Source organism: Halictus rubicundus, chromosome 4 (assembly GCF_050948215.1).
Source record: "Halictus rubicundus isolate RS-2024b chromosome 4, iyHalRubi1_principal, whole genome shotgun sequence".
NCBI lineage: Eukaryota > Metazoa > Arthropoda > Insecta > Hymenoptera > Halictidae > Halictus > Halictus rubicundus.
This window is the reverse complement of record NC_135152.1, coordinates 20,421,026-20,448,461: the sequence shown is the minus strand read 5'-3', so window position 1 is coordinate 20,448,461 and position 27,436 is coordinate 20,421,026. Positions and strand designations below refer to the sequence as shown.

The following is a 27,436-nucleotide window of genomic DNA, read 5'->3' as shown; positions in this document are numbered from 1 at the left end:
CAGTCCCCATTGTCATCCGTCCGCGCGAGCAACGTTCGGTCCATACTAGAAATATCAGAGCGCCTCGCATGAAAAATGCTGGATTTTTCGGTGGATTCTTGGCGGGCAAAAAACTTGAAGATTTATAGAGTGGAGTTAACGAGCGTGCCGGCAATCAGGGTAGGAGAGTTCATTTTCTCTCTTTCTACAATGTTGCAGCGTTCTCCTGAATTGCGGAGTTTATACATTCATGCGAACGGAAACTCTGCGGTGCCACTAAGAAAATTGCCCTGCCACGATTCTACTGCTGAATTAGTTTGCGTTCGATCGATGACTAAAGACTAGGGCTGTGCGAAAACCCGAAATATCGGGTTCGGGACGGGTACCCGAAAAAGTCGGGATTCCCGAAAGGAAAATCGAAATTTTCGGGAACCGGACCCGACTCGCCCCGACCATCGATATTTCCCCAAATATTTCGGGTTCCCGCACACCCCTACTAGACACCTAACGGAGCGAATGAGATTTCTGAATTTTTTATGGAAAATAGCATGAAGCGCGATGGATTCGGACCAAAACGAAGTACCGTTGGCGAACGCCTGGAGAAACTTCATGGTTGCGAAAGGCCGAGGCAAAATGTCGGAACTTGTATCGGCGCCGAGATTACTAAAAGCCCCCGATCTCGTGATACCGTATCGTCGCATCGTAGATCATTGTCTCGCGTAATATATCGGCATCTCGAAGGGCCGATTATCGATGATCGGCCGTGTAAATCACGTCCGAGGACTCTCGACCCGATAATTTATTACGTCGTTCTATTGGCTGGCCACGATGACAAGTCGCGCCCCGGAACAATTTATTGCGAGAGATCTAATCGCGCTCGCCGCCGTCATTTTTCCCCTCTTCGGCTTAATGCGAGTGCCACCAGGTGCTCCCCCGCGACACTGTCAAAGGTCCCGTCGCAAAGTAAACAACACGCTTGCAAAACGCATCCTAACTGTTTCCCCGTCCGGACCTGTTTACTTTCGATTTGCCCTCGAGGGACACGGACTCAACGCACGCGCCCGGTCGTTTTAGATGTTATCCGCGCCAATGCTCGATCAGTATCAAACGACTCTTCTGTATTTTGAGAAGTTAGAACAATTGGATCACTACGTAAAGTGCCAAAAATTTTTTACAAAAATTGCAATCGGACGAAAGTGCAGAGAGAATATTAAAAGTTGTATTTTGCAACTTTTTCAATCGTTCTAACTTCTCAAAAAAATTCAAGTAGTATAGTCCAATATTGACACAGTTATGCGATTTTTAAGAGCGTACGAATACTTATGCGACTGACTGTACATACAGTGACTTCCACTAATATTCCAATTTCTTCCATATTATATTTCTTCCAATAGACTTCCACCAATATTGGACCATACGACTTGGATTTTTTTTTTAAGAAGTTAGCGCAATTGGTTTGCTATGTGAAGTGAAAAAAATTTTTTACAAAAATTGCAATCGGTCGAAAGTGCAGAGAGAATACTAAAAGTTGTATTTTTCAACTTTTTCAATTGTTCTAACTTCTCAAAAAAGTTCAAGTAGTATAGTTCAATATTGACACAGTTATGCGATTTTTAAGAGCGTCCGAATATTAGTGGAAGTCACTGTACACACGCGTATGGGGACTTGCAATAACCGTATAACAATTATCCGACATTTTCTACGGCGTCCAAGTGCATTCTGCTCGTTGCATTTTACAGTTACAGCGCATATTTTCACATCTCGAATATAAACGAATTTATAATTGTCCTACAACACAGAAATCTATAGCAATTTTCATTTCAAAATAACGCTTACTGGAATGCGGATATTGTGTGAAGAAAAACGATTTTGTTGTTCAAATAATTTCAATAAACGTTTTCACAGTTTTCTGCCCCGCTTATTAATTTTTTTCCATAAATGCATAAAATCCGCCGTCATTATCCGTGCTAATTAGCTACAAAAGAATATTTTAATCTCCATTAGGTAACCCCATTACGCAAGAAAAATGTTGAACGTATAAACAGGTGGGATGTGTAATTAGCACCGTTTCCCGAGCGCTAATTAAATAAGTTTTGCTAGTTCCGGTAATAATTTGTAAGTCCTGTAACCGTTACGAACTTTTAATCCGATGTCGGTCTTACGATCAACCTGTCGGAAAACCGAGCGACACGTAGGAGTGGGAGAGAAAAAGAGTAAAAAATAGAAAACTTAAGTCTCGAAGCACAAAGTCCCCATTATAATAATCGATTATTCAATTTGCTTTCAGCAATAACAAAGGGAGCTCCTGGCATCGCGGACAAAGTTCCCAAAGGTCGAGCCCTAGCCCCAGTCGACGCCATCACACGCAGGAAGTGGCCGCGCCTCACACGGCTCCTGTTTCCGTGAGTATTCGGTCCCTGCCGGAAATACAATTTTCTCTTCTTTCCGTGTGCCACTGTTGCTGTTGTTGTTGTTATTGTTATTGCCGTTGTGTGTTTGTTTCACGTCGCATCGACTGCGAGGTCATTAGCGACGATTGCTCTTGATCGCTCGATTGCGGTGGCTTCTCACGCGAGGGACAATAACCGATTTGTTCGCCGAACGACAGAGAACTATTACAGAACGAGCTTCAGTATGCAGATCGCCCAACCTTTTAAGGGCCCGGGATAGTCACGTGACATTTCAATTAATAATCTCCATTCACAGCCTTCAGACGACTAAACTTGTCACATTCCACGACACGCGCATCGTCAATTTTTGGCCTACTTCGAACGCTTATATTACCAAATATCAGCATAAGCTCGTCAGCTCGTGACCAGCGCGTGCTAGATTGAACCTTCCTCTTTCGAACGAGCCCTTTCCCAGCGAAAAATATTCTCATGTAAGGACGAAAAGTTGGGGCACGTAAAACCATTTTTCGCCTATTTTTGTCGGTAACGTAGTCACTCTACCTTATCGCGAATCTACAGAGTCTTGGTTCAATTTTTGGCCTACTTTTAACGCTTATATTACCAAATATCCGCATAATCTCGTCAGCTCTTGACTAGCGCGTGCTAGATTGAACCTTCCTCTTTCGAATGAGCCCTTTACCAGCGATAAAATATTCTTATATAAGGACGAAAACTCGAGGCACGTGAAACCATTTTTTGACGGTAATGTAGTCACTCTACCTTATCAACAACCGAATTTTTCCGAGAACAGTACACTCGTTGTTCCTGTATGTTCGTCGATTTTGAAACAACGCGAACTCTCCGCAGTTAGATATCTATTAAAACTTCCTCGACGGTTGCCACGTAGCTCTCGTTCGCTGAAATTGTTTTCCCCGCAGATATTTCATTCGCGAACGCCGCAATATAATTTAAACTTGGCTGGTCGATCAAAATTTGGATCTCCCCCCAGTGCCCTGTTATAATAAATTCCGAAGCACTATATTGGAACCAGACAATCTACTTCTCTCTGCATTCTGCGCAGCTTCGGGGCAAGCACAATATTTGATATACTATTCCGTAACACCATTATACAGCAATTAACTAGAAACGATTTAACAAGCCTGATTGATTTGTGGAATGTGGAACAGTACACCTACCACAGTGAAATGACCGGTTTCTCATCGTATAATCATTAACAGTATAAAGCTGTTTCCGTGGGAAAGAATTTAGCATCCATTGTGATAAAACAGTACAAAGTCTAAATAAATCTACTCACTTTTGTGAGACAACGCTTTGATCGTTTATGTATCAAAATGAAAAGAGTGATTTCTTACGTTATTTAAAGCAACTTTTCCCTTGGCGAAAATATTCCCCGCGGCTTCGTTCAGAAGTTATCAGCGAAAAACACGGACCAATCAGAGCGCTGCTACGCTCGAACGTTCCAGCGCCAGCGTTCATTGTAGCGACGCGACGCTCTGATTGGTCCGTGTTTTTCGTTAATAACTCCTGAACGGAGCCGCGGAGAAGATTTTCGCAAAGGAAAAAGTTATTTCAAATCACCTGAGGAGTCTTCCTCTCCAAGGAAGTACATTTTTGGTATGTCCCGTATCTCGGCGATGGGATAAAAGCGGTTCGACGGTATTATTTAAACGAGAGGGGCATGTCTCGCGGAACGGTTCCGAATGTTTAAAACATTTCAAAGATCGCCGGTCCCGCGTTTTAAAAAGTTGCGTGGTCGTTTCGTCCGCGGCGAGCATTCGGAACTTTCTTCTCCCAGGAGAAGTTCTCCGAGCAACTCCCTCTCAACTTTTCAGCCACTTGCAGAACGTCCCGCCGCGGTCGATAAAGCGTTCCGAACTGCTCTTCCGATTCCGCCGGAATTATCGTTGATTTTCATAGGCGTTTCCGACGAGGCACCAGCACCTCCGCACGCCGGAGTAGTATTACTTCAGAAAGACACTTGCCGTGTCTCTGAAGCCTCTTCAGACGTCCTGGCTCCGCTGGAACTTCTGGAAACACTAAACATGTCTCCGAAAGCTTTTCAGACGTTCTGGCTCCGTGATCACTTGAGAAGTACTGGACCCATCCTCTGAACAGTTTCAAACATTTTGGCGCCATCTGTCACTTCACGAGCTTCGAATGTTAATCTTCAGTTTGTTGAGATATTCGTCGCTAGAACGCATCAGATAAACTTGTTCCTAATCTTTTTTTTTTTTGTGCAATTATTCAAATTATAAAAGTGCTTTCGTAAGACATTCTTTTGTAGACTTTATTCAATTTCGTTGTCAATTGTTTGCTGAAATGCATAAGTTTCATTTATGCAGAAATGTTATTAGTAGCGCTTCATATGAATTTGTAACACTAGAATGTTTATAAAATACGAGACGTTTGCTTGGACAAATATTGAGGATATTGCTAGCTTAGTATGAGGGATCTTTCGACCCTTATCTTGGCAAACAAATAAGTGAATCGTTTTGAAGCTTTACTATTTAAGACTCCTTGCTAAATTATTGACTCCTTTTAAATTATTAAAAAAATTATAGTAGATACCCTCTTGCCAACGTGAGAGTTAATCAATAATTTTTTTCTGATCCTGACGAATTAGTTTACTCAGATGTACTACCATAATTTTTTTTAACATAGTTGTTAAATACTGTTTAGTAATGGTGTACAATAATTTGTATAGTTATCTGTATGGAGAGGTGCTTGCAAAAATTGATCGAGGCAAAGAGGGAGGAACGTTTCGAAATTGGCGACTGGTCCAAATTCGAATTCTATTAATTGCTCGATCAGGAGCGGCGAAATCGGGGGAACACGACCGCACGCGTAACGATCCCAATTAATGCGACGTGATGAATTGCCGCGAGGAGCCGTTCCGTTTGCGAGGCTTGTACGTATAACCGTCGCGAATAAATCCGGCAAGTTGCAACAATACGACGGTCGGATAAAACAACATTACGCGGGATTAATTAAGCTCGAGGCTGAGCAACGCGACGCTGCCAGACCTCGGTTCCCAAGTTTGTCCAAGAAACTCGGAGCAGCAACTTCTGGTCCCTTCGTGAACTTTTCGTCCAGCAAGTATTCGCCCGTGATTCTTGGACTGTTGCGGTAACAAAACACGGTTCTACTATGAAGTGGTTCTTCCGTAGAAAAGCCTGGGCACAATACCATCTTATTATTATCTTGATTTGTCGTGCAATTCGTAGAAACTTCGTATCAAATGATAATCTTGTGTAACTGTTTGAACGTGGGCTGCAAAAGGCGCTTCTACCTGTCAGAATTTTATTTCTAGCTACTTTCTTGTAATAACAATTAGACTCTTTATGCAACATAAAAATTGTCTGCGTTAGCTGCAAGATACAGGAGCTACACATTTTTTTTTCTTAATAATTTTGATGGACTGGAAACGATGCAATTTTTAATTTCTTCAAATGTTTTCACTGTTTTGTATCTGATGTATTCATCTTTTGCTCATAAATGTATAAAATCCTGAAAATGTTGCTCATAAATGTATAAAATCCGAAAAATGTTGGCCATGAACGAATATTAAAGAAATTCTTGACGATGGTTTGTAACATTTTTAGTATTGTTCCTCTCAGAAACGATTTAATGCGTTGAACAATTTTCCTCGCGGTTTAGAAACCTGAACTTCCAAAGAAAAAATTCAGATCCTACGGCTTTTGTAAAACCGAACCGGAATGTTCAAAAATCGCAGTCGGTTTTGAACAGCATATTACGAGACCTACTTTCAGCAAGATGATTCGTCGTCGCCAATTTTCCGCGATCGATATTTATAAAATAGTGCAACACAGTTTGCCGCAGCACTGCCTCCGTCTCGTCGATTGTCTGCCACCATTAATCAAATATCAAAAACGTCTCGAGTCATCGACGCAGTGTGCGCGCATCCGCCTCGCGATACCCATTTCTTCGGCCGATAATTCACTGATCTTTTCGCGGAGATCCATACGTCACCCGCAGCGTCCCGAATAGAATCCTGAAACGGTATCAATCATGGCCGCGAGTGACGGATTGTCCCAGAAAACCCAGGCAGCCCGGCCTGCTTTGAAATCTGCGCCACGGTGTCGCATTAGACTGCGGTTACAGCGTAAGCGGTGCCCGAATCTAGGTCCCATCGTCCTGACAGTTTATTCCGCAATCTTAATACTCACGCCGTCCTGCTGACATCACTAGTGACAATTCTATTTTAGTGTCGCCGCAACGGACCGTGCAATATGGCGCATCGAAAGTCGGGTCACACAGTTGCCCAGGATTAAAATTCATTTTTATCCTGTTCCAGTTTCACTTACGCGAAAATCACAAATCGTACAAATCGCGGAAGGGACTAAAAAAAATTAAGTAAAACCACCGACAGTGTGCAAAATAAAAGTTTTCCAAGTCGTCCGTAAGAAGTGAGATTTCTTCTTTCAATGATAATTCGGAAATATTTTTACAGTAATCCATTTTCAAAGTAAATCCACAAATTCCGCAATGGCAGCGAAGGCCAAAAGCTAGTTGGCCTTTAGTGAGCTTTTTCATGGATCACTGTACGCTCCACGAAATGCTATGTAAAAGATCACAGGATCATTGTACCTGGAAAAAAGAGGTTGACCTTCGTGTGACCTCTAGGCGTCCACCTATCAGAAAACTGTTTAGATCAGATTATGTGTCGCACGGTAGCATTCCACTTTGATATAGGTAACACATTTTGTTCTGGATCACTAATAGTAACCGAAATATTGTTTTAAGTGTTTGACCCTTTAGTTCTAGCGTTGGCCAAATGACCTTGATGCCGTGGGAATTTTTGGGGGTTGATCTCGAGCTTCTAAAAGGCACCGGTGAAATTTACCTCGCGGTTTGCGAGCGGTGTTCCCTAACCTCTTCGGTACAAGAGGTGTAGGCTAACCGCCTAAGCACTATGTGGGAAGCTACACTAACCCGAATCGCGTCGACCATTATATTCATCGTATTCGGGGACGGTCGCACACGAATGCGGGGGTTGACAGCTCGAAAGAAAAGCTGTCGAACGATGTCGCAGGGAACTCGGCGGGGATTCGGTTTCTGGAATCGGGAATCATGGCTCGGACGTTTCCGGTCTGCGGGGACGCCCTCCGGATCGAGATCGAGGATTCCGGCTATTCGGGATCCGTGCTTTTCGAGGCGGATCCGCGCGAGCGACGATGCATTCCGGATCCGTGCCGTGAGATCGTCGAATTCCCCGCGGCGATGCAAATCTTAGATACGTTATCGTGTCCGTGACGTGACCTCCCGCAGGAGGTCACCCGCCACCCCCGCGTCTACCGCGAAATCCTTCGTCGTTTCGAACGATTATGCTTATCTCCGCGACTTCATTAACCGGACGATCCCCTCGATTCCCGATTTTCCAATTTTATTCGCCTAGTGAAGAAGAACAGAGTTCACAGAGTGAAGAAGAAGAGGAGTACAAGGCTGGGTGAATGTTTGTGATAAATAGACTGCGGATTTTATGCATTTATGACCAAAAACCGGTAAGCACAATTTAATGCAGTGGACATATTAAAAAGATTTAAGGACATTGTTGGTCTCAGGTTGATAAACTGATTAAAAGAAGAAGAAAATTGTTGTTTCGCTTCTGCGTCTTGCAATCGATGCAAACATTCTTTACTTTGCACAAAGATCCGCAGTCTAGGAATAAGAAAGTGCAATGTTTAATTGCTTTTAACACCAGGTTTACGGGACCCGACGAAACGACGGGTTCTAATATTTTTAATTTGCAGTTATTAAGATTCCAAAAACACATCCCTGAGAAGTTATTCAACAGTTAGTGTATCTTATTAAGTATAAATGGGTAGAAATTTGGGCTGCAGATTCTTGTTATTTTGACAAAGCATAATAGGCACATTTAGTGCTCAGTAAACCTAGCGTAGAAAAAGAAATATTGCCTCGCAAATGCATAAAAATTCGTAGCCACTCATAATGGTCGTCGTCGCCACAATTACTTTTGATTTATGGCTGTTACGGTGTTCAGAGTTGGGTAGACAGCTATTATGACAATCGGCGTATATCGTAGTCTCATTCCACATTCACGGCGTTTCTTCCGGCGCTAAACGGGCTCCGTAACCTTCATTTGTTTTTAATTGCGACACTGCGAACGCCGATGGAAAGTTAGTGGAAACTTCGAGGTGGACCCCTGTAAAAGGCATTTACATAAATATTAACTTCCACGGACTGATTGGCACAGAGAAAAAATAAACTGATATTTCCTGGGACTCGACAAAAATTTTTCAGTCGATTCTGTTCCTCGCGATCGTGTCGGCTTGCATTGAATAAACAATTAGAAGTCTACCGGAAACTCTACTGCGAACACTTTCATCAATTCTCATTTCCGAGGATTAATTTTTACGGACGAGAATTAAGTGCAGTGCTGTTTCCTCTATAAATTTTTTCATTTGCAATCATCGTTCCAGTACCTGCCTCGTTTGTAACGCCATGTTGAAATTGTCATCTTCATGGAAGGTTGATCAAGGCTTCCACGTTCGCGTGATATAATTCTTACAGACGATCACACGCCGCTGCGGTATTTATCGCCGCAATTTTGAAGCCGTGGGAAACCGAAGAACGGAGTCATTACCGAGAAATCTGTAGAATTAATGAGCAATTACGGAGGCACGCGATAAAACACGCGAAAATGACGTTGAGGGGTTCTCCGGTTAGGAAACTTCAAACATCCAATTTTTTGCGGTCTCTTAATACAGCTGTCCTTAATTTATGGTCTCTTTGCAAAAATTTCCAAAAAAACGCCCACAAAATGACGATTTGGAAACCACCTTAAAACGATACCTGGGCCGTCCCACTTCAAGAGACCATAACTCCGACAACTTTGAGCATTTTGACTTTAAAAAATTATATGGTATGGTCCAAATAACAGAGAATATGTACGCAAAACCTCAATACAAAATATTTATCCGACGTCTTTAAAAATATTTTCAAACATGGCCTACAAAACGATGCTCTGAATCAGAAAACCCCTTAAAACGATACCGAAGCCGTCCCACTTCAAGGGACCATAACTCCGACAATTTTAAGCATTTTGCCTTCAAAAAATTATATGGTATGGTCCAAATAACAGAGAATATGTATACAAAACCTCAATACAAAATATTTATTCGACGTCATTAAAAATATTTTCAAACGTGGCCTAGAAAACGACGCTTTGAACCAGAAAACCCCCTTAAAACGGTACCAAGGCCATTCCACTTCGAGGGACCATAACTCCGACAATTTTAAGCATTTTGACTTCAAAAAATTGTATTGTATGGTCCAAATAGCAGAGAATATGTATACAAAACCTGAATACAGAATATTCGTCCGACGTCATTAAAAATATTTTCAAACATGGCCTACAAAATGGCGCTCTGGAGGGCCCCCTTGGGGCGATACGATGGAGTTTGGCGGCACACCTGCCCCTGTCCACGGTTCCGTCTAGTTGTCAGATAAGTGCTTGTCCCGGGCGACAGTAACCTGCGCATAAACGTGGGAGATACAGTCAATCCGACGTGGCATTGTTGCCGGCAATGTCAACGAACCGGTGCGCGCTGTCGTCGCTGTGAATGATGCATGTAGGTCGCACCGAGTCACGGTACACCGTGCCACCGTGTAGTCGGACGCAATAATGCAATCGATATATTAGCACGCTCCAATTAGAAGTCGAGTGTAATTGAAGGCGTTGATGAAATTCTATCGACTGTCTTCCGGTTCTCCGTGTGAAAGATCGGCCTCGGTCCTCTGGCTCCCGGGGGGAACGGTCACGCAATCCTCAGAGTTTCGCTTTCTTTTTCCATTCGAGCCAAGAGCCTAAGCTTCCCAATACACCCTGAGCTACTTGACAAATGAAAATCTTTCGTGAATAATGCAAACTCTTCTTCTGACGACACGGTCAAAATCTTAGGAAAACTTGTGCAAGTTCATAATTTTGCATTGAATCAATTCTGCGAGAAAAATCTAGCTTCTCTGAATTCTTATAATTTTTGTACGATTTGTTAATGCAATTTAACACTAAACCTACCGGGCCTTAAAAGTAACTAATACGTGTTGTCTTATAAAGATTACGAGATTGAATTTATTTATAAATATTATTTATATATTTATTTAATCATTTCCCAGCAAAGCACTTTTACAATTGGAGTAATTGTAAAATAAAAAATCTGGAACGGTCATTTTGACCGGTAAGTTTAGTGTTAAATATCTAGGATACACAGATTTCATTATTCAACTGTAATTAAAGCTGGATCGCATAGGACTGGAGATTACAAAATTCGTAGCAACTCGACAAATCTACATGAACAAATGTTTTCCTCTTGCCTAGAAATTTTTCTTACAAAAAAGGAGATCGAATCTAAATTATTTGGAACTTTAGAATCGTTTCAGTGTTTGTCTGCAATGCAACAGAGACGATCTGGTCCAAGCCATTGAAACAGTGAAACGTGTCGAATAGCAATCGTGCAGATCGATTTGCTTGTCGCGTGCATTCGAACTTATGGCGAAGACGTCGTTGGCGACGGCCATTATTCATTCTACCGTTCTGTCATCCATCGGTTTCCAGAAGGAAATTGCGAATCGTGTGTCTAACGGATTGAACGTCTGACATGCTTCCTTGGTAATAATTTCGCGACACGGCCGTTCAAATATTTACCGAGCTTCTCTGATTGATGTTTCATTATCGAGGTTGAAAATGATCGATACCCAGCCGTCTACAGTGACTTCGGAGTCGCCGTTACTTCTAACCTATAGATCAATTGTTGGGTAACACGAAGATTCCCGAAGCGAAACGTTCAGCCGTTCTCAAACAAACTCGCTATACTCTGTTTCCGAAAATGATTTCAAACAAGACATACTTATTTCTGCAAAGAAACCCGCAATGTTATGCGAAAATATAAATAAATTTAGTTCTATTCACCGAACTTTATCCGGTCATAACAATAAGTTAGTTTCACATTTTTGTATACTGTATTATCCTATACATCGTTCTAAAAATTGCAAAAAATAGACTGTAGATCTTCAATTGAAGGAAAAATATCGTATTTCCTTGAGAAGGGTGATTCCTAAGACAATTTCGAATAACTTTTTCCCTTGCGAAAATGTTCTCCGCGGCTTCGTTTAGGAGTTATCGACGAAAAACACTGACTGACCAATCAGGGCGCCGCTACGCTCCAACGTTCCAGCGCGAACGTTCATTGTATCGACGCTGCGCTCTGATTGGTCCGCGTTTTTCGTGAATAACTCCTAAACGAGGCCGCGGAGAACATTTCCGTAAAGGAAAAAGTTACTTCAAATGACCTTGGGAGTCGGCCTTTTCAAGGAAACACAACATTTTATAGGACACCCTGCATACGTAGGAGCTTTTCCCTAATAATCTGATCAAGTTGAGAATGATATATTGATAGTTTCGAATCCTTTACACCAACTCGTTTCTGGTTCAATTAGGTTCCACGCATATTCGGAAACGTTCGTTTCTTCGGATAGTATAAAGGAAACGCATTGCCTGTATCGATTCAGACACGTTCGCCGGCTAAAAGCGCCACGGATCATTGGATTTCATCAAAAGGTTCGCGCTTTTTCGCGGAGCGTACCAATCAAAAGCAATTTCGCGGAGCTGCTCGAACCAGCGCGGAGCAATAAATAAGCGGGTATCGATCGTAGTTATATCTGTTCATTAAATCAGAATTTCTTCCGTCGTACTAAATTAACTGAATGCGTAATCGAGTGGAGATCGGAGTTCCTGCGAATCGTTTGAAGCCAGCGGAACCGTACGGATGAATAATTCGTTGTTGACCCCCGGGAGCCCTGGATTATCGGTTGCCCTGGCCACGTCAGGTCCCGTCCGTGCATATATAGGCTAAAGCCTCCGCGTCAGGTACATGCAAATGCTCTCACAGGCCTGTTAATTAAGACTCGACGCGGCTCAAAAATTCTGGCTCGCTCTGATACCCTGTTATAGTAGCAGACACTTTCCAGCCTCCGCTTTGCGATCGTTTTCATTGTCTCCGTTCTCCGTAGGGATGATAGCTTAAGCGTCGCGTCGCGTCAGAAATACTTGACAATAATTTAGCGACCCCTTAAAACCGGACAATATGATTTATTCTCGCGTTAATCACCCCCCGCCAGTCGCGACAGAATTCTTCGGCTTTGATTGAAACTGAATTTTTTACTATTCAATCGAATTTTACTAGAATCTGTGACAACACGTTGGAGTAGTATAGTCACTTGGTCTCTTTTCCTAATGATTTTAACGATTAGAAATTTATACAATTGCGGTTTTTTAACCGTTTGAGGACCCCTTTGAGTCCTTTCACTACATCGCACTTGCCGTACTAATTCTTGTCATAACAACAGCGCAATTTTTCCTTTGTTTGTCAAGGAAATAATATTTCCCCTTTATTTTTGTTATCAGAAAGTGACGCATTTGAAACGGAGACTAGCAATAATTAAAATGGGTCTCTGCTGTTCAGCTCTGCCGCTCCATTGTGTCGCTTTCATGATTTGTATTCAACGCGCTAAAGCTGTTTTTCTTTACAGTAAGGAGCAAAACTGATTACACACACTATTTGAAAGAACATAACTGTTTTGAAAATTAGATCAAATAACTTTAGTGTTTTGGAGAAGTTAGAAGCTAGAAGGATGACGAGTTATAAACGATTAGAAGTGGGAAAATTGCCATTCTTCACGATTTTCGACTTAAAATCGCACTTTTAACATCTCGTAAACGAATTAACCAATATCGTTGAAATTTTCAGCATGGTTATAATTTGTTCGAGCGAATCAAACACATTCTCGAAATTTTCAATACAGGGTCAGATGAAAAAGGTGGAAAAACCAACTTTTACTATTTCTTTTGCGATTCCGACCAATTCGAATTTTTTACACCTCGTCTAATAAACTAATCCTTCTAACTTCTCAATAACATTCGAGTCATTTGATCTAATTTGAAAAAAAAAAAGTTATGTTGTTTCAAATAGTGTGCGATCAGTTTTGCTCCTCGGTGTATAGCTGGATCGTGAATGCTATCACCGCGAGGAAAAAACAATGGAGGGTTAACGTTTGTATATTGTGTTTATTGCAATGGAAATCCTGATGGAAGTGGTATATCGCTGTCCGTATCTAGTTATCGGAGGAGCGGGCGCGAGGCTTTGATCATTTCCATGAGAATGGGCCGCGATGAAAAATATCGATTCGGTCGGGTCCAGCGGCACGGGGATCCTCGGTGCTCAGGTGAATAGATCGGGGGTAACAGAATATCGATCGGCCGGTGTAACCAACTTCCGGTTTCCTAAACGAGCTCGGACCACATTTCTGTCCGCGCCGGTGTTACCAAAGGGAGGTCGAGAAGTCACTCGACTCGTCGAGGACGAGCATTGTCCGCGTCAATGGCTGCCGCCGCGAAGGAATTCAACTCACCTAAAATGTCCCGGTGCCATTGTCTCGCTCTCTTAATTACAAATAGCCCGGCTCTGCTCGATTCTAACCCCCTCGATTTATTGGCTTCGCGGACATTCTTCCGTGCTCCCTCGGGCCGCTTTTTCCGTTCTGAAACTCCGTTTCCCGGCGAAAAGATACGCATCCAATAAAACTCGAAACGGCTGAGAAACGAGCGAGCCTCTGCTGGGAACGCGATCTTCCGATCGGAACCCTGACTCTACCGATTTGGCTTAATGTGGAGTCATTAACGTCATTAATCTACCAATAACTTAGATTCAGAATTGCCAAGGATACGTATCCTTGTCTGCGAATGAATCTTCGAACGACCGACGAACAACGTTAATTTTCACCGATTTTTGCTCTACACTTAATTGTACCGTCATGCAAGCAGAGCCGTAAAAACATGCCGTATTCGATCGTAAAAACTCCGTAATGAATTAAATGCGTACACATCAGATTAGAAACGAAGATTTAAAACACTCGACTCGCAAAAACAATTTCTGACGAGGTTCGTAAAGAATGTAATAATCGGATGTCGGGTATCAGAGAAGAAGGAACCGTCTAGCCGTCTAAGCGTTACCCTCGTTACCGTGAACTCGATCGTGAAACGAAAAAAATTGCAAATTCCCTAATTAACCACTAGGCCGCGCGCTCGAACGCTGAATACCGTGGCCGAGAACCGCGAGAATGTATCTATATATTACAACGTTGAATATGCATAGACCACGCGAACATTCGTTGTAACTTTTAATTAAAACTTTTAATTAAGACTGACTCGAGAAGGCCCCCGATAGCATCCTCATCGCCGTCGATCTTTTCCAAGCAAGTGTACAAAGTTGCGCCGATACGGATCCGCAAAACGAGAATCTGTTCGATCCAGCAACAGAAAGCAGATCGCGATCGGGCCGGGTCAAACCGGAAACGGAAACGAAAACATTGGCTTTTGTCTCGGGCGGACGTGCACCGGGACTCGTTCAAATTCAAAATAAGTGGCGCGGCATTTCGGCCGCGAAAACGAAAAATATTCATTGACAGTGTTTGGAATCAACGGTTTCCGAATCCACCGAGCGAATCACGTGTTTTCGAGATCATTATAATGAATTTCCGAAGAACACGGGCTGCGTCGAAACTGTAATTAAAAAACTCGAAACAAAATTACACACGTTTCCTTTTCGTTCGCTTTGCTAAGCTGAGATTTACAAGCAATCGTTAATTTAAAATCAATTTCTTAAAAAATGGAGACATGCGTGACCAACAGCGTGTTAACACACTTTTAATTGAAACTTATGAATCCCAGTCCAATTAATTTCAATTTGCCTCGCGCATACCGCTGAATTTCTTGAAGCGTTTTTGAAATTTAAACGACACGCCGTGCGCCTTAATTTTTTAATTACGATGAATGTTTGATTTATCATTCGTTCGAATCGCAATACATTTTTAACACGTTTTAATCAATCGCGTGCTCGTTCGAGCGTTCCCGGAGCTGGTCGAAGGAAGTGAACGTGGACCGATTTTTGTGAAATAATTGGATCGCGATAGTTTTTTTTTTTCGCACAGCTTGTCGCTTGGAAATAATTGAGCGGGACAGACGTAACCGTAGACGGACGGAGATTTTATTAAAACATTAAAATATGGCGGGGCGAGCGACGTTCCAAGAGCCGCGAGTCTTAATTAGCAAAACGTCGCCGTACCCGCAGAGAAGACGGCCGCAGATACCATCAGCCATTGTGGCACCTTACCACTTTGCACCCTCTTCATTTCCGAGTGACAACGCCAAACAGTGCCAACGACCACGGCAGAATCATTACGCGATACACAGATCTCCGTGGTCGTTACACTCGCGAGCTGAAAAGACGTTTCGATACCGGTCACGAAACACAGTAACGTCTCGATACATGTGAAACAACAGATGTTCGCGATATTTATGGAATATTGATCCCCTCTTGAACCAAAATTATGCAGGGTGTCCCAAAAATGTACTTCCTTGAAAGGGGTGATTCTCGAGGTCATTTCGAGAAACTTTTTCCTTTGCGAAAATCTTCTCCGCGGCTTCGTTCGGGAGATATTAACGAAAAACACGGACCAATCAGAGCGCAGCGCCGCTACAATGAACCCTGGCGCTGGAACGTTCGAGCGTAGCGGCGCCCTGATTGGTCAGTGTTTTTCGTCAATAACTCCCTAACGAAGCCGCGGAGAAGATTTGCGTAAAGGAAAAAGTTATTTCAAATGAGCTCAGGAATCGCCCTTTTCAAGAAAATACAACATTTCCACTTGTAAAACTACATTTTTCCTATATCTAGGTTTCCGATGTACTATAACTCTTCCAGAAATACAATTATACAGATACAGTTATAACTTTTCCTCGAAAAAATGGTTTCAAAAGCGAACGTGATCACCAGACTGCGGATGTTCGTTCTCATGAATTATTTTATAAACAATCTGAAGGAGAGAAAAGTGTTCTGCGTCGACTGGGAGGTTCTTTGAGGTAAACATAGCACAATAATTTTGCGCTTGCCATAAACACGTAAAGATCCGCAGTGTAGGAATCACTTGGTTTTGAACATGACACAATAGGGACACGGTATCTGAGTCAGTAGGTGGGTCGAGCGAGTCGAGTATACTTTGCGAAATAATTCCCGGGCCGCGTTCGCCGGTTGGAATAATTTGTTATTGCATATACTTTTGCGATAAGCGAGGCAAGATATACGAGCGATCAAGAGCGTCCGTGCGTGTCGAATCATGGGAAAGATCAACGGGTTTACGCGGGTTTACCGGTTGCTCGGTGTTATCACGGCCTCGGGTTTCTGTGTCTGGTATTTCGATCAACGCTTCACGCAATTATCCCGCCGGCGGTGTGTAAAATAATTCCGATTATGTTTCCGTTGCAGCCGTTGCATGATCAACGCTCGGCCGCGTACACCGGCAAGGAGAGAAGACGAATTCCCGGACTGAGCAAAGCGCAGAGGCGTATCAAAGCGTCCAGCACCCCGGCGCTCCTGGATCGCGATATAGAAAGGTGAGTTATAGTTTTTTCCTTTTTCATTATTATACTCAGCAGTCTTAACTTCCACGAGGAAATTATTTTCCGATACAACGTTGCTTCACAGTACAAATTTTGAACAATTTACACCTTCTGTTCACAACCGAGTACAGTGAGTTCTCTATATATGTCGCCGAGGCATGGATGATAAACGTCGCGGAATTATCCCCACTACCGCGGAGAATATAGAGAGAGAGAGAGAGAGAGGCTTGTGAGAGGCCTCGGACGCCGAGGAGTGTAAACATAACACGGGTATGTCTCCTGCACGATACATGACGCTGGCAAGACCCGTGTTGTTGACATATATCGAGAACTCACTTTTCCTGTCCGGGATTTTGAGCTAGAAATTTTTTACGATCCTGATCGAATATGTTTGAACCCGTACAGATCCTCGTCAACTCATTTCCGATCGACTTATGTGCAGTCGAAAAAGTTGTCTGTCAATGAAAAGAAATCATAAATTAATAATATATGTATGTGTATATGAAAAATACTCAGAAATAGTATTACAACAGTATAACTGCCACGTCAGTCACACATGACTGACAGTGATTTTCGACTAGGTTTAGAAATGAATTTTTATTGTGACATGTCCAGATAAACCGAATTTTATTAGGATCTTTAGAATTCAAAAGGGTTAAGACAGCCTGCCCTACAATACATTTTTAATTTCTAGTTTCGGTTTCACAAATTAAATTACACTGATTTTGTGAGAATCTCTGGGATTGATTTTTGGCACTTAAGGGCCCGGGATAATCATGTGACTTTTCAATTAATAATCTCCATTCACAGCCTTCAGACGACTAAACTTGTCACATTCCACGGCACGCGCATCGTCAATTTTTGGCCTACTTCTAACGCTTATATTACCAAATATCCGCATAATTTCGTCATCTCATGACCAGCGCGTGCTACATTGAACCTTCCTCTATCGAATGAGCCCTTTCCCAGCGAAAAATATTCTCATATAAGGACGAAAAGTTGGGGCACGAAAAACCATTTTTCGCCTATTTTTGTCGGTAACGTGGTCACTCTACCTTATCGCGAATCTATAGTCTAATCATTGTAACATGTAACATCCTTCGATATTTTTGCATTAAATGGCTCCTGTGACAGTCGAGTTGTAAAGAGTCTTTGGTTGAGCTTCTTGTCATTGCTTTATCTAAATCTGCGCTTGCGAGAGGGGCGAGTTATTCTCGAATGAACCTTCTAATTCACTGAGCGCCGGAAACCATCACGGTAGAGTGATTTTATCGACAGCCCGGGCGCCCGTGTGAAAAGTCTCTTTCTGTCCGGGTCTTCCCCCCGTCCGTTTTCGATCACCCGAATCCTTTTTCCCTCGACGCGACTGCTCCATCTTTAAACTTAATTCCCTCTCGAAATCTGCTCCCCGATATGTCATTACGAAGATTGCGTTCTTAGCTGACTTGCTCCGGGAACGGTATCGACCGGAAGTGCGCTTTCTTTCGTGCGGCCACGACTCCGGACAATTTTTAACTCGGTTTAATTAAAACCGTTCCTTCATCCTATTTCGCACTGTTAGCAACGCCGTGTGCATCATAATCTCAGCGCGTTAGTCGAGAATATTAGAAAGTTTTCATTAGGTTGCCAGCGGTCTGGTTGTTCTTCTCTTTAGACATTAATTGACGGTTCGGATTTTATATTTATTAAGGCCAAGTTTTTCCACGTATAAACAGTTCGTGGAGTTCGCTCGGAGCATGATCGAGATTCGAATTTTCCCAGGTGGTTCGGCCGGGTTTTTAAAATTAGAACTTCATGCTTTTTCGACGAACGTGCACGCGTATTCTCTGTTACGATGAAATTGAACAACTTACTATAAAACGTTCTTATACGTGGAGGAAATCCGCCTAAAACTGGAATAGTATTCCAGCTTTGAAATGTATTTCTTGTAATTATCAAGTTATGAGTAAAACACCGTTCGTTAATTTAAAGTACAAAGCATAGTTTGGTGAAATATTATCCCAGAATTTTTAGAAGAAAACGGTACAGCAGGGGTGGGCATTATCCCCACCATAGCGCCCATTGTCCCCCTCCAGTAAGCGCCGTTGCCATGGAGAAAGGACGCGCTTCGCCTGTGGTGTATTGCTCCGATGGTGCATACGATTAGGGCAACGAAGACGCGAGGTGCGCGCGCACGAGAGAGAGGTTGGTGGGAGAAGCAGGCGTTTGAGGGGCCCCTACCGTGCTTATCGCTACCGTTCAGGGTTGAATCGGTCGTCCTAATTTTGTGTGACTGCTATAGGCACTTTGTAGCAGCCAACCTGTATAATATAATACGAATATAACGCGGAATCATGTGAACAATATAGAAAGTAGATATTTTTTCGATTCTACTATACCCTCTCGTTTTATCGGGCAGGGAAAGGGTTCCGGTTTTCCCATATGATTGTTTCCACGAGCACGACAATCGAGACAAATTGTTTCGACGTCCCGGTGAAAGGAGTAATCGTCGAATGACGGATGCGAAGAAAATAGGACGTTGATGACGTTCTCGTATTCAGATGATCCCCGAGGGGCGGAACGTGTTCGAACAACAACGTGCCCGACAGCGGCCCGGAGGTTCGAATTTCTTTCGGGGGTGCGTTCACCCTCCAACTCCGACATCTTGCCTCGTGCAAACACCTGGGGTGCCCGAGATAAGTTATGAAACCCGTCTGTCCCGTGCCTCGTGGGCTTTGCACGAAGATTTTCCTGTTTCCGGGAGCCGTGTTTGCGTCCCACAACAAAAGAAAAAAAAAAGGAAAACTGTATACACCGGTAAATATTGAAATAGCCAAGTCGGCTTTCGTCGTTCGTGAAACCCGGTCGGGACGGAACTAATTTCCATTTAACGTCGAACGTACCAGAAATCCGCAGGATTTGTCCGGGCTGAAAATCTTCAAAAAAAATTAAAATTGAAAATTAAATTTCACGCCGATTCAGCACGGTAATGGCTGGACCGCGGATTTTATGCGTTTCTAGGAATTTTTATGCAAAATAAAAATAGCATGTATTGATTACAACGTACAAGAACAATATTGTAGACGGGCATTGTTGATGGACATTATTATCTGCATTGGGATAGGACCGTCCCTACCATAGCCCTCCATTTTCCCCCTCCAGTAAGCGCCGTTGCCATGGAGAAAGGACGCATTTCGCCTGTGGTGTATTGCTCCGATTGCATACGATTAGGGCAACGAAGACGCGAGACACCGTGGAACGCGGCGAGCATGCGCGCTGCGTGAAAGAGAGGTGGTGGGAGAAGCAGGCGTTCGAGGGGCCCCTACTGTCACAGAAATGCCTCTTATTGTTCTAGAAATTTACTTCTTTCAATAATCTCATAAATCTGAAACGCAATTTTAACTTCTTTCAATATCTTCACGGACCTGCAATTGATCTAAAAATTTTCGTCATTTCATCAGATCTATTGGTGAAATCGCGAAACACGGATTGGCGACAATGTCAAATATTTTCAGAATTCCAACATATCGTTTGTAACTCGTTGCGATTATTAACAGAAGAAGTTCCTGTTTCTCGCAATCGATGCGCGACATTTTTGTTTTGCACGAAGATCCAGAGTCCGAGTATCGGCTAATGACTTTGTACAATTGTTTGCAGCTGGCTCATCGGCCCAGTTAACGGTGAATTCGTCTCGTGTATTTGCCGTGCAATGAACAAAGTGAAAACTGTGAACGGCAGCAGTTTGAACAAAGTCGCGAAAAAGAACCGATCCCCTCTTTGACGTATTATTGGGAACGTTGAATGGACGACAGGCGAAGGGAGCTAAAAATAGTTTCGAAAAAAAAAAAAGAAGCGGTCGATCGAAGCGCAGAGAATAGATCAAAGGTTCCCGGGTTGATCGCGTCCAGGTTCGTTTGAAGTGCTTCCTCCTGGTTCACGACTTTCCATCGTGACCTCTTGATCCCCGGCAGAACGTGTCTCGGCAGCCGGGGTTGTTTGCCGAGACACGAATAAAGACGTTATTTCGAATGACCCTTCTCCCTTTCTCTCTCTCTCTCTCTCTCTCTCTCTCTTTCTCTCTCTTTCGGTTCCATCGACTTTGTACCTGGACGAACATTCATCCGGTCGTTGCGCTAATTACGGACGTGAATAGAAAATCTCTCGCGACATCCTCTTTAGTTTCACGGAGGCGTCCCTTCGCTTCCGGTTCACCTCGTCGCGGAGATTCGCTCGTTAGTGTTTCATGAAGTTCCCGTCCCTTTGACTACGTGGAATATTCTCTATTATTTGTAAACACGGCTCGCGCGTGCTGTTTAAACGCTTCGTTTCACGAATCTCGTACGCGACGGCGCACACCGGAACTTTGAACGCGCCGATACTTTTTGATTAACTCTCGGCTGCAACTTGTTCACCAAATTTACCTTCCGGGAACGACCTGCAGCGAATCCCAGTAATATTTGGACAATAATAATACTATATATTAATAATAATATATATTAACCCGTTGCACTCGAAGCCATTTTAACTCGAAAATGAAACATTTCTTCTGACCTAGAATATATATTTTTTCATGCTAAACATACGAAAATGGTGCAATTTACTCGTACAGTACTGAAACGTTTAGTAATGTATTAAATACAAACAAATTTAATAATGTAAAAAATATTTTGTAACGGTATTTTCTAACGGTTAATATTAATATTATTAATATTATAATAATATTTTTAAAAGGACCATAACCTTTTTAACACGTTAACCGTCACACATCATTCCCACAGATTCTTACAAAATCAGAGTAATTTAATTAACGAAAGCGAGACTAGAAATTTTAAATGGGGATGTTGTTTTAACCCTTTTGAATTCTAAAGATCTTAATAAAATTCGGTTTATCTGGATATGTCGCGATAAAAATGTCTAAACCAAGTCAAAAATCACTGTCAGTCATTTAACAGTGTCACTCATTTCACACATGGCAGTTAACGTGTTAATATTAGACCACACGACTTGGATTTTCGTTCCTTTAATGATCCCTATCATCCGAAGTATTAAAAAGCGTTCATAATGTCCACATACGGATAGACAGTCTTATTAAAACGACAGGAACATTTCATGAATACCGTGTTTACTCGACACAGTGATTCCTCCATATATGTCGCCAAGGCCTGGGTGATAAACGTCGCGGGATTATCCCCACTACCGCCGGGTATACCCCGTGAGGGGTCACGAAGCTCGAGAGGCCTCGGGCGCCGGGGAGTGTAAACATAACAAGTGTTGTTGACATATATCGAGAATTCACTGTATATGTCCACAACACGGGTCTACCCAGGGATATACATATATCGTCTAGAAGATTCTTTGATACTCTGTCAAACGTAAACAGGAAGAGCCAAGCTTCTTGACCCCTTTTATCGGCTAGATATTTGGGACATACATATATCGAGCAAATTCTGTATTCTCTTAAAATACGAACTCTTCTATGACATTTACGTATACGATATTATCTTTCGTTTTAAGCATATGTCACCAGTAATTCCTTAAACAGTTCACGGTTCCGATCGAATATTTTCTACCAGGGTTGGTCTAAATGAATGATTTGCCTGACGTCAGCACGTCTCTCGCAAAAATACCTTGGAATCGTTTAATTATTTCCCATCGACCGTCTCTTTTAATAGACACTGTGCTTCTGTTTCGTACGATTCCCATCGAGCTCGAGTCGCCGAAACGTTAATTCGTCCGGGCTCGAAACTTTCCGGTATTCGACGGCTCCGACAATGGAACGTAACTCGGCATTATTCTAATTTTGAAGTTCCGAGGTATGGCAAGTTTCCTGGCGTCGGCCCGCGGGCCTCTTCACCACCGTTCTCGCTCCGTTTGACGCCACTAAGTTCTTCGTCGTCGTCTTCGTCGTCGTCGATGCTCTCTGTAGCGTTCTCCTAAGCACTCGGTCCGAGACGATAGAAGGAATCCGAAGAAGCGGAAAAAAAAAGGCTTGTCGCGCGGCAGAATCTAATTAAAAGTTCCGTAATCGCGGGGCTAGACGCGAGTGTGGATCAACGTTTCCGGTTTGACGTCTCAAGCGATTATTTCCGGGCGATTTAAAGTTTCCTTTGGAACTTCTAATCCCCCGGCCGGTCGGACCAGGGCATTCTGGGTTTGCCATGATCGACTAAAATCGGCTCGTCCGTCCCACTTTTCGTTCGGGACGAGTTCGAGAGACAGCGGCTCTGAGTTATCATTTCGGATTGTTTGGTAATTCGACGCGCGGGAGATAGGCGACTCTTGAGAGCCTCCTCAAGGGGCAGCATTATCTTTTAATATTCCCCGACGTGGTACGAGGCTCCGACGTGCTCGAGAAAGAAACTTTTCCGCCCTAACCGCCGCCGCACGCTGAAAACTTCCCACTTTTCCCAGGTCGCGCGGAAGGAGCACCGAGTTTCTGTTTATCGACCCCGCCCCTCGCACTTCCGGATGCCGGAAACTATCCTCGCGGCAAGAATTTTTCGCGAGCTCCTCGGCTCACGTTTTTACCCTAATCCGTGGTCCGGCTGGAATATTAAACCGCTTCGAAATTTTCACCAACGAACACCCCTCCGACATTTAAGGGGGCCGGCATGGTTTGAAATCCATATACGTATGCAAGGGTCAAAATCCAGACAAATTGACGCTTCATTATTGCAACGAGCAGTTTAGAAGTGGTCAATTGTGTTTCCTAAAAGTCCAATCTACGTCTGTATGGAGCCCAAATTGCGAATTTCTACCTCATCGTGGAGTAATTTGTAACATTCGGCAGAAAATTCGAATTCCGAAGCAAGTATGACGTCACAAGATGGCTGCCGCTGAGAGATTCTCTTAATTTCGAGAGATTCAGTGTTCGTATCGAAAAAAGGCTCTTTACAGCGTAGAAAAGACATGCACAAACACGGTGGTATGCATTTTTTGTTGATTTTAATTGATCATATTAAAGAAAATTTTTTGTGCGGTGGAGAGGGACCGCATAAAAAAAGTCTCGCTTGGAAAATATGTCGAAGATTTACGAAATAGCGAGAAAGTGCTTTCCAAACAGAATAAATAATTAAATTGCACATGGAAACATTTCAAGTCGCTGCGATTGGACCTAATTTCAATAGAAAAGCGCAAAAACTTACAAGGTCTGAAGGAAAAAGATTTTTTTGCAAATAAATTGGGTGTATATTGTATAAAAAAAATATATTGTAGATAATAATTGAGGTTCAATCTCTAGGGGAACGTATAACAATGTCACTAAAGTTCGGCCGATGTCGATTAGTCAATTCGTTTTTCAGTTATCTCGCACACCAATTTGGAAAATATGATTTCGAGAAAATCGCGTTTAAAATTGTTTCAACGTCGTCGACAATGTTCCGAAATACAGTGTTTACAAGAATAGTATAAAGAGTGTAAAGAATAATATCTCCTGGCCGATATATGTCCCTGGCAAGGCCCCTGTTTTGGACATACATCGAATAAACCCTGTACTCACAGCATGAAAGCTGGCCTGGATGTTTAATCTGCAATTCCGGGATCAAATATAACATTATATTTCATGTCTTTCAAACATCGTAAATTGATTTACGAAATACAAAACAAAAATCGATTTACTGACCGAAATACCTGAGACTCCCCCCCCTTAACTCATTTGCATCATACGGAACTATGAAAAGAAGGCCTTTTACCACCAAACTTTTCTTTTTATTATATTTAACACTAGAACTACCGAACCAGTCAAAATGACTGGTGGACGATTGTTTCTTTCGCGATTAGTGAAACTATGAAAACGTTTTCACGAGAAATCGGTAGTTCTATTGTCAAGTACAAAAATGACTACAAGTAAAAGAAGTTCATATTTCAGCATTATAAGAAAAAATAAATTGAACGAATATATACGCTCCGGTGATAGTGACCAGGAAAATTGAGCGTATATACACGCTAATGATGCGAATGGGTTAAGGAAAGAAGAATCCGTATTATCTGGTTCGAGGACCGGGTAAACTCCATTTTCTTTCTATGTAGCTTCCTATTCCAAATAATGATTATTCTTTATCGCTAAGAAAAAGCGCTGAAACGGCGCAAATGAATCGTAAAAGCGACCGAACGAGAATTTCGTCGTAAAAAGCGCGGAGCGGTGGGGAGTGCATTAATTAAGAATGATTAAGTAATGGTTTCCCGAAGGTGGAGCGGCAAGGTCGTTCCAACTTCCCGGTAATATCCACAGAAGCTGGAATTACCAACACCCACGCGAGCAGGATCGGTACACAGATCGATAAAAAGAAGGAGTTACGGTGCACTCGTGCCGCGCATCCCGGCACGCGGTAGTTGTAAATCGTGGGGAAAACGGTGGCGAAGTTTGCCGAGGAACTACAGCCCCATGAAAAATAATAATGCATCGAACGTGACCGGTCTTCTCCGGAGCTTCTCGTAAAAAAATTTTCGCGAAGCCCCGGAGGCCTACGAGAACTCGTCTCGACTTACGTCACACCCTCGTAAACGTTTTCCCCTTCGGTCCTCGTGTACAAATCCTCCCCGGTTCCCGGAATTGCACGAATGCTTCGGAAATTTCCAAATATCGCCGGGCACCGCCGCACAGTGGGCAATTTGGACAAAATCGGATTCAAAATCAAGGAACTTTCGATAGGAATGAGGTAGAGCGATGAAATCTTTTTTAAATGAAAGCTGCAACTTTGTAGAATATGGGAAAAAATAGAGAGATTGTGGTACGAACGTCTTTTAACCTCGAGAAAATTCGTTAAACGCGCACAAATTCAAGAAAATTTTAGTTTTTCCAATACCACGCGCGGAAAAAATTTTTTTTTAACACGCTATACATCATTTCCCATAGATTTTTTCGCGCTGATTTCAAATCTGGTCTCAAAATTTGTCTACGACCTCAGGATTTTGCAAAAAATACATTTTTGTGACAAAAACTAATGAAATCATTTTTTCGTTGAAATGATTGGATGGTGATAATCTCCCTATTTTTCCCATATTCTACAAAGTTGCAGCTTTCATTTAAAAAAAATGTCATCGCTCTACCTCATTCCTATCGAAAGTTCCCTGATTTTGAATCCGATTTTGTCGAAATTGCCCACTGTGCGCCGCGCCGCCGGAAGTGCAGGAAGAATAGGCCTTTGTCCGCGAATAGGGGAATTACCCTTATAGGTTTACGGATCGCATTAGTCCCGACAACATATGGAAAACGAAAGTTTCGAGGGATAACCCGAGAGACAAGATTGCTGAGGGCGAAGGGTTGGAACGGATGCAACGTGTTGCATGTGTTCCTGAAATGATTAATTATAATTATTATACCGTGGATGTCGTATGGACAGGATGTGAGAATAGACATTTTATGGACATGGCTCAGTGTTTCATGGCTCAGCAATTGGATACTGATTAATGCTTCAGTCCAAGGTTCGCAGATTTAATCTGTAATTTTAATTTTCAATTGTCTTTATGTTAACACTAGGTTTACGGTGCGCTAAAAGTGGCCAGTTTGGATTACTTTATAAAAATATCAAGAATACATTCAGCCAGATTTTTAGCAGCTTTCACCGTAATATATGTTCCAAGGAATGAACGTGTTAAATAAATTTGTAAATTTACACAATAATTGCAAATCTAGTGTTAAAATACCGGAGTGAATTCTGGTTTTCTTAGAGGTAATTTTATGCCATCTAGCAACAATAGTATTGTGTAAGAAGAGCTCTGAATTTTTAGAAGAAATGTCAACGAAAGAATGGAGTGAATTCTGGCTTTTTTAGAGGTAATTTTATGCGATGCAGCAACAATAGTATTTTACTATAAAGTAGTAAGAGCTCTGAATTTTTGACCCCTGCACTGGAGAGTTAACAAAATTCCTACCGAGCCCTAAACGCGACATATTCCTTTATAATAGAAACAGAATTTCTATAATTTCGATGATCGTAAAAAATGAAATCTGTCATTTTTAGTGTTGAAGCATCATCTTGTAGGTAGATGATGGTCGGAGGACTATTCGTGGAAGTAATATCGGAGAATGTGTGTCAATTAATGTGTCTACGGCCGACGATTGATAACCGCAAAGCGAGAAACATAATATTCGTGCAATCAGCTTTATTAAGATCGCAACGCAATCGATCTTCGGTCATGCGCACGAGTTAGCATGAATAGATAAATGAAGCCGCGCGGCCAAAAATAGTCAGTCCGCTTCTAGTTCCTGTGATCCTGATACCTGAGGAGATTCCTGGAGAACCTTGAAAGTCTTTTTTGCGGGACCCATCGAAGGTCCCATCCCTTTCTTTACCCCTTTTTTTCATCGAGCGAAAAAACAATTAATTTAACCGCTTGCAATGATAATTAGATGCGGACCGAGTTGCATGCGTCCAGCTCGTGACCTTTTTTATTTTGATAATACGGGTTTTATGTGTTTCGTACGGTCGTTACCAGTCGCCATTGAAATTGTAAATTTTCTTGTAGCTAAACGACTCGCTGAATAATGTCGCAACGAATAAATAATGGCGCAATAATGTGGTCACGCTGAAATCGAACAAATGGGAGTTCAAATAAGAAAGGAAACGAAACAAAT

The 27,436-nt window shown here is 42.5% G+C and overlaps 1 protein-coding gene across 1 annotated transcript in view; it reads left to right on the top strand.

The window, feature by feature from the left end:
* Positions 1 to 27,436, top strand: part of Rhogef3 (Rho guanine nucleotide exchange factor 3) — a 255,046-nt gene that overhangs the window by 202,210 nt on the left and 25,400 nt on the right. The window contains exons 8-9 of the mRNA XM_076787374.1: positions 2,267 to 2,381; positions 16,748 to 16,875. Of these exons, the coding sequence (XP_076643489.1) occupies positions 2,267 to 2,381; positions 16,748 to 16,875 (243 nt within the window). The remainder of the gene's footprint in view (positions 1 to 2,266; positions 2,382 to 16,747; positions 16,876 to 27,436) is intronic.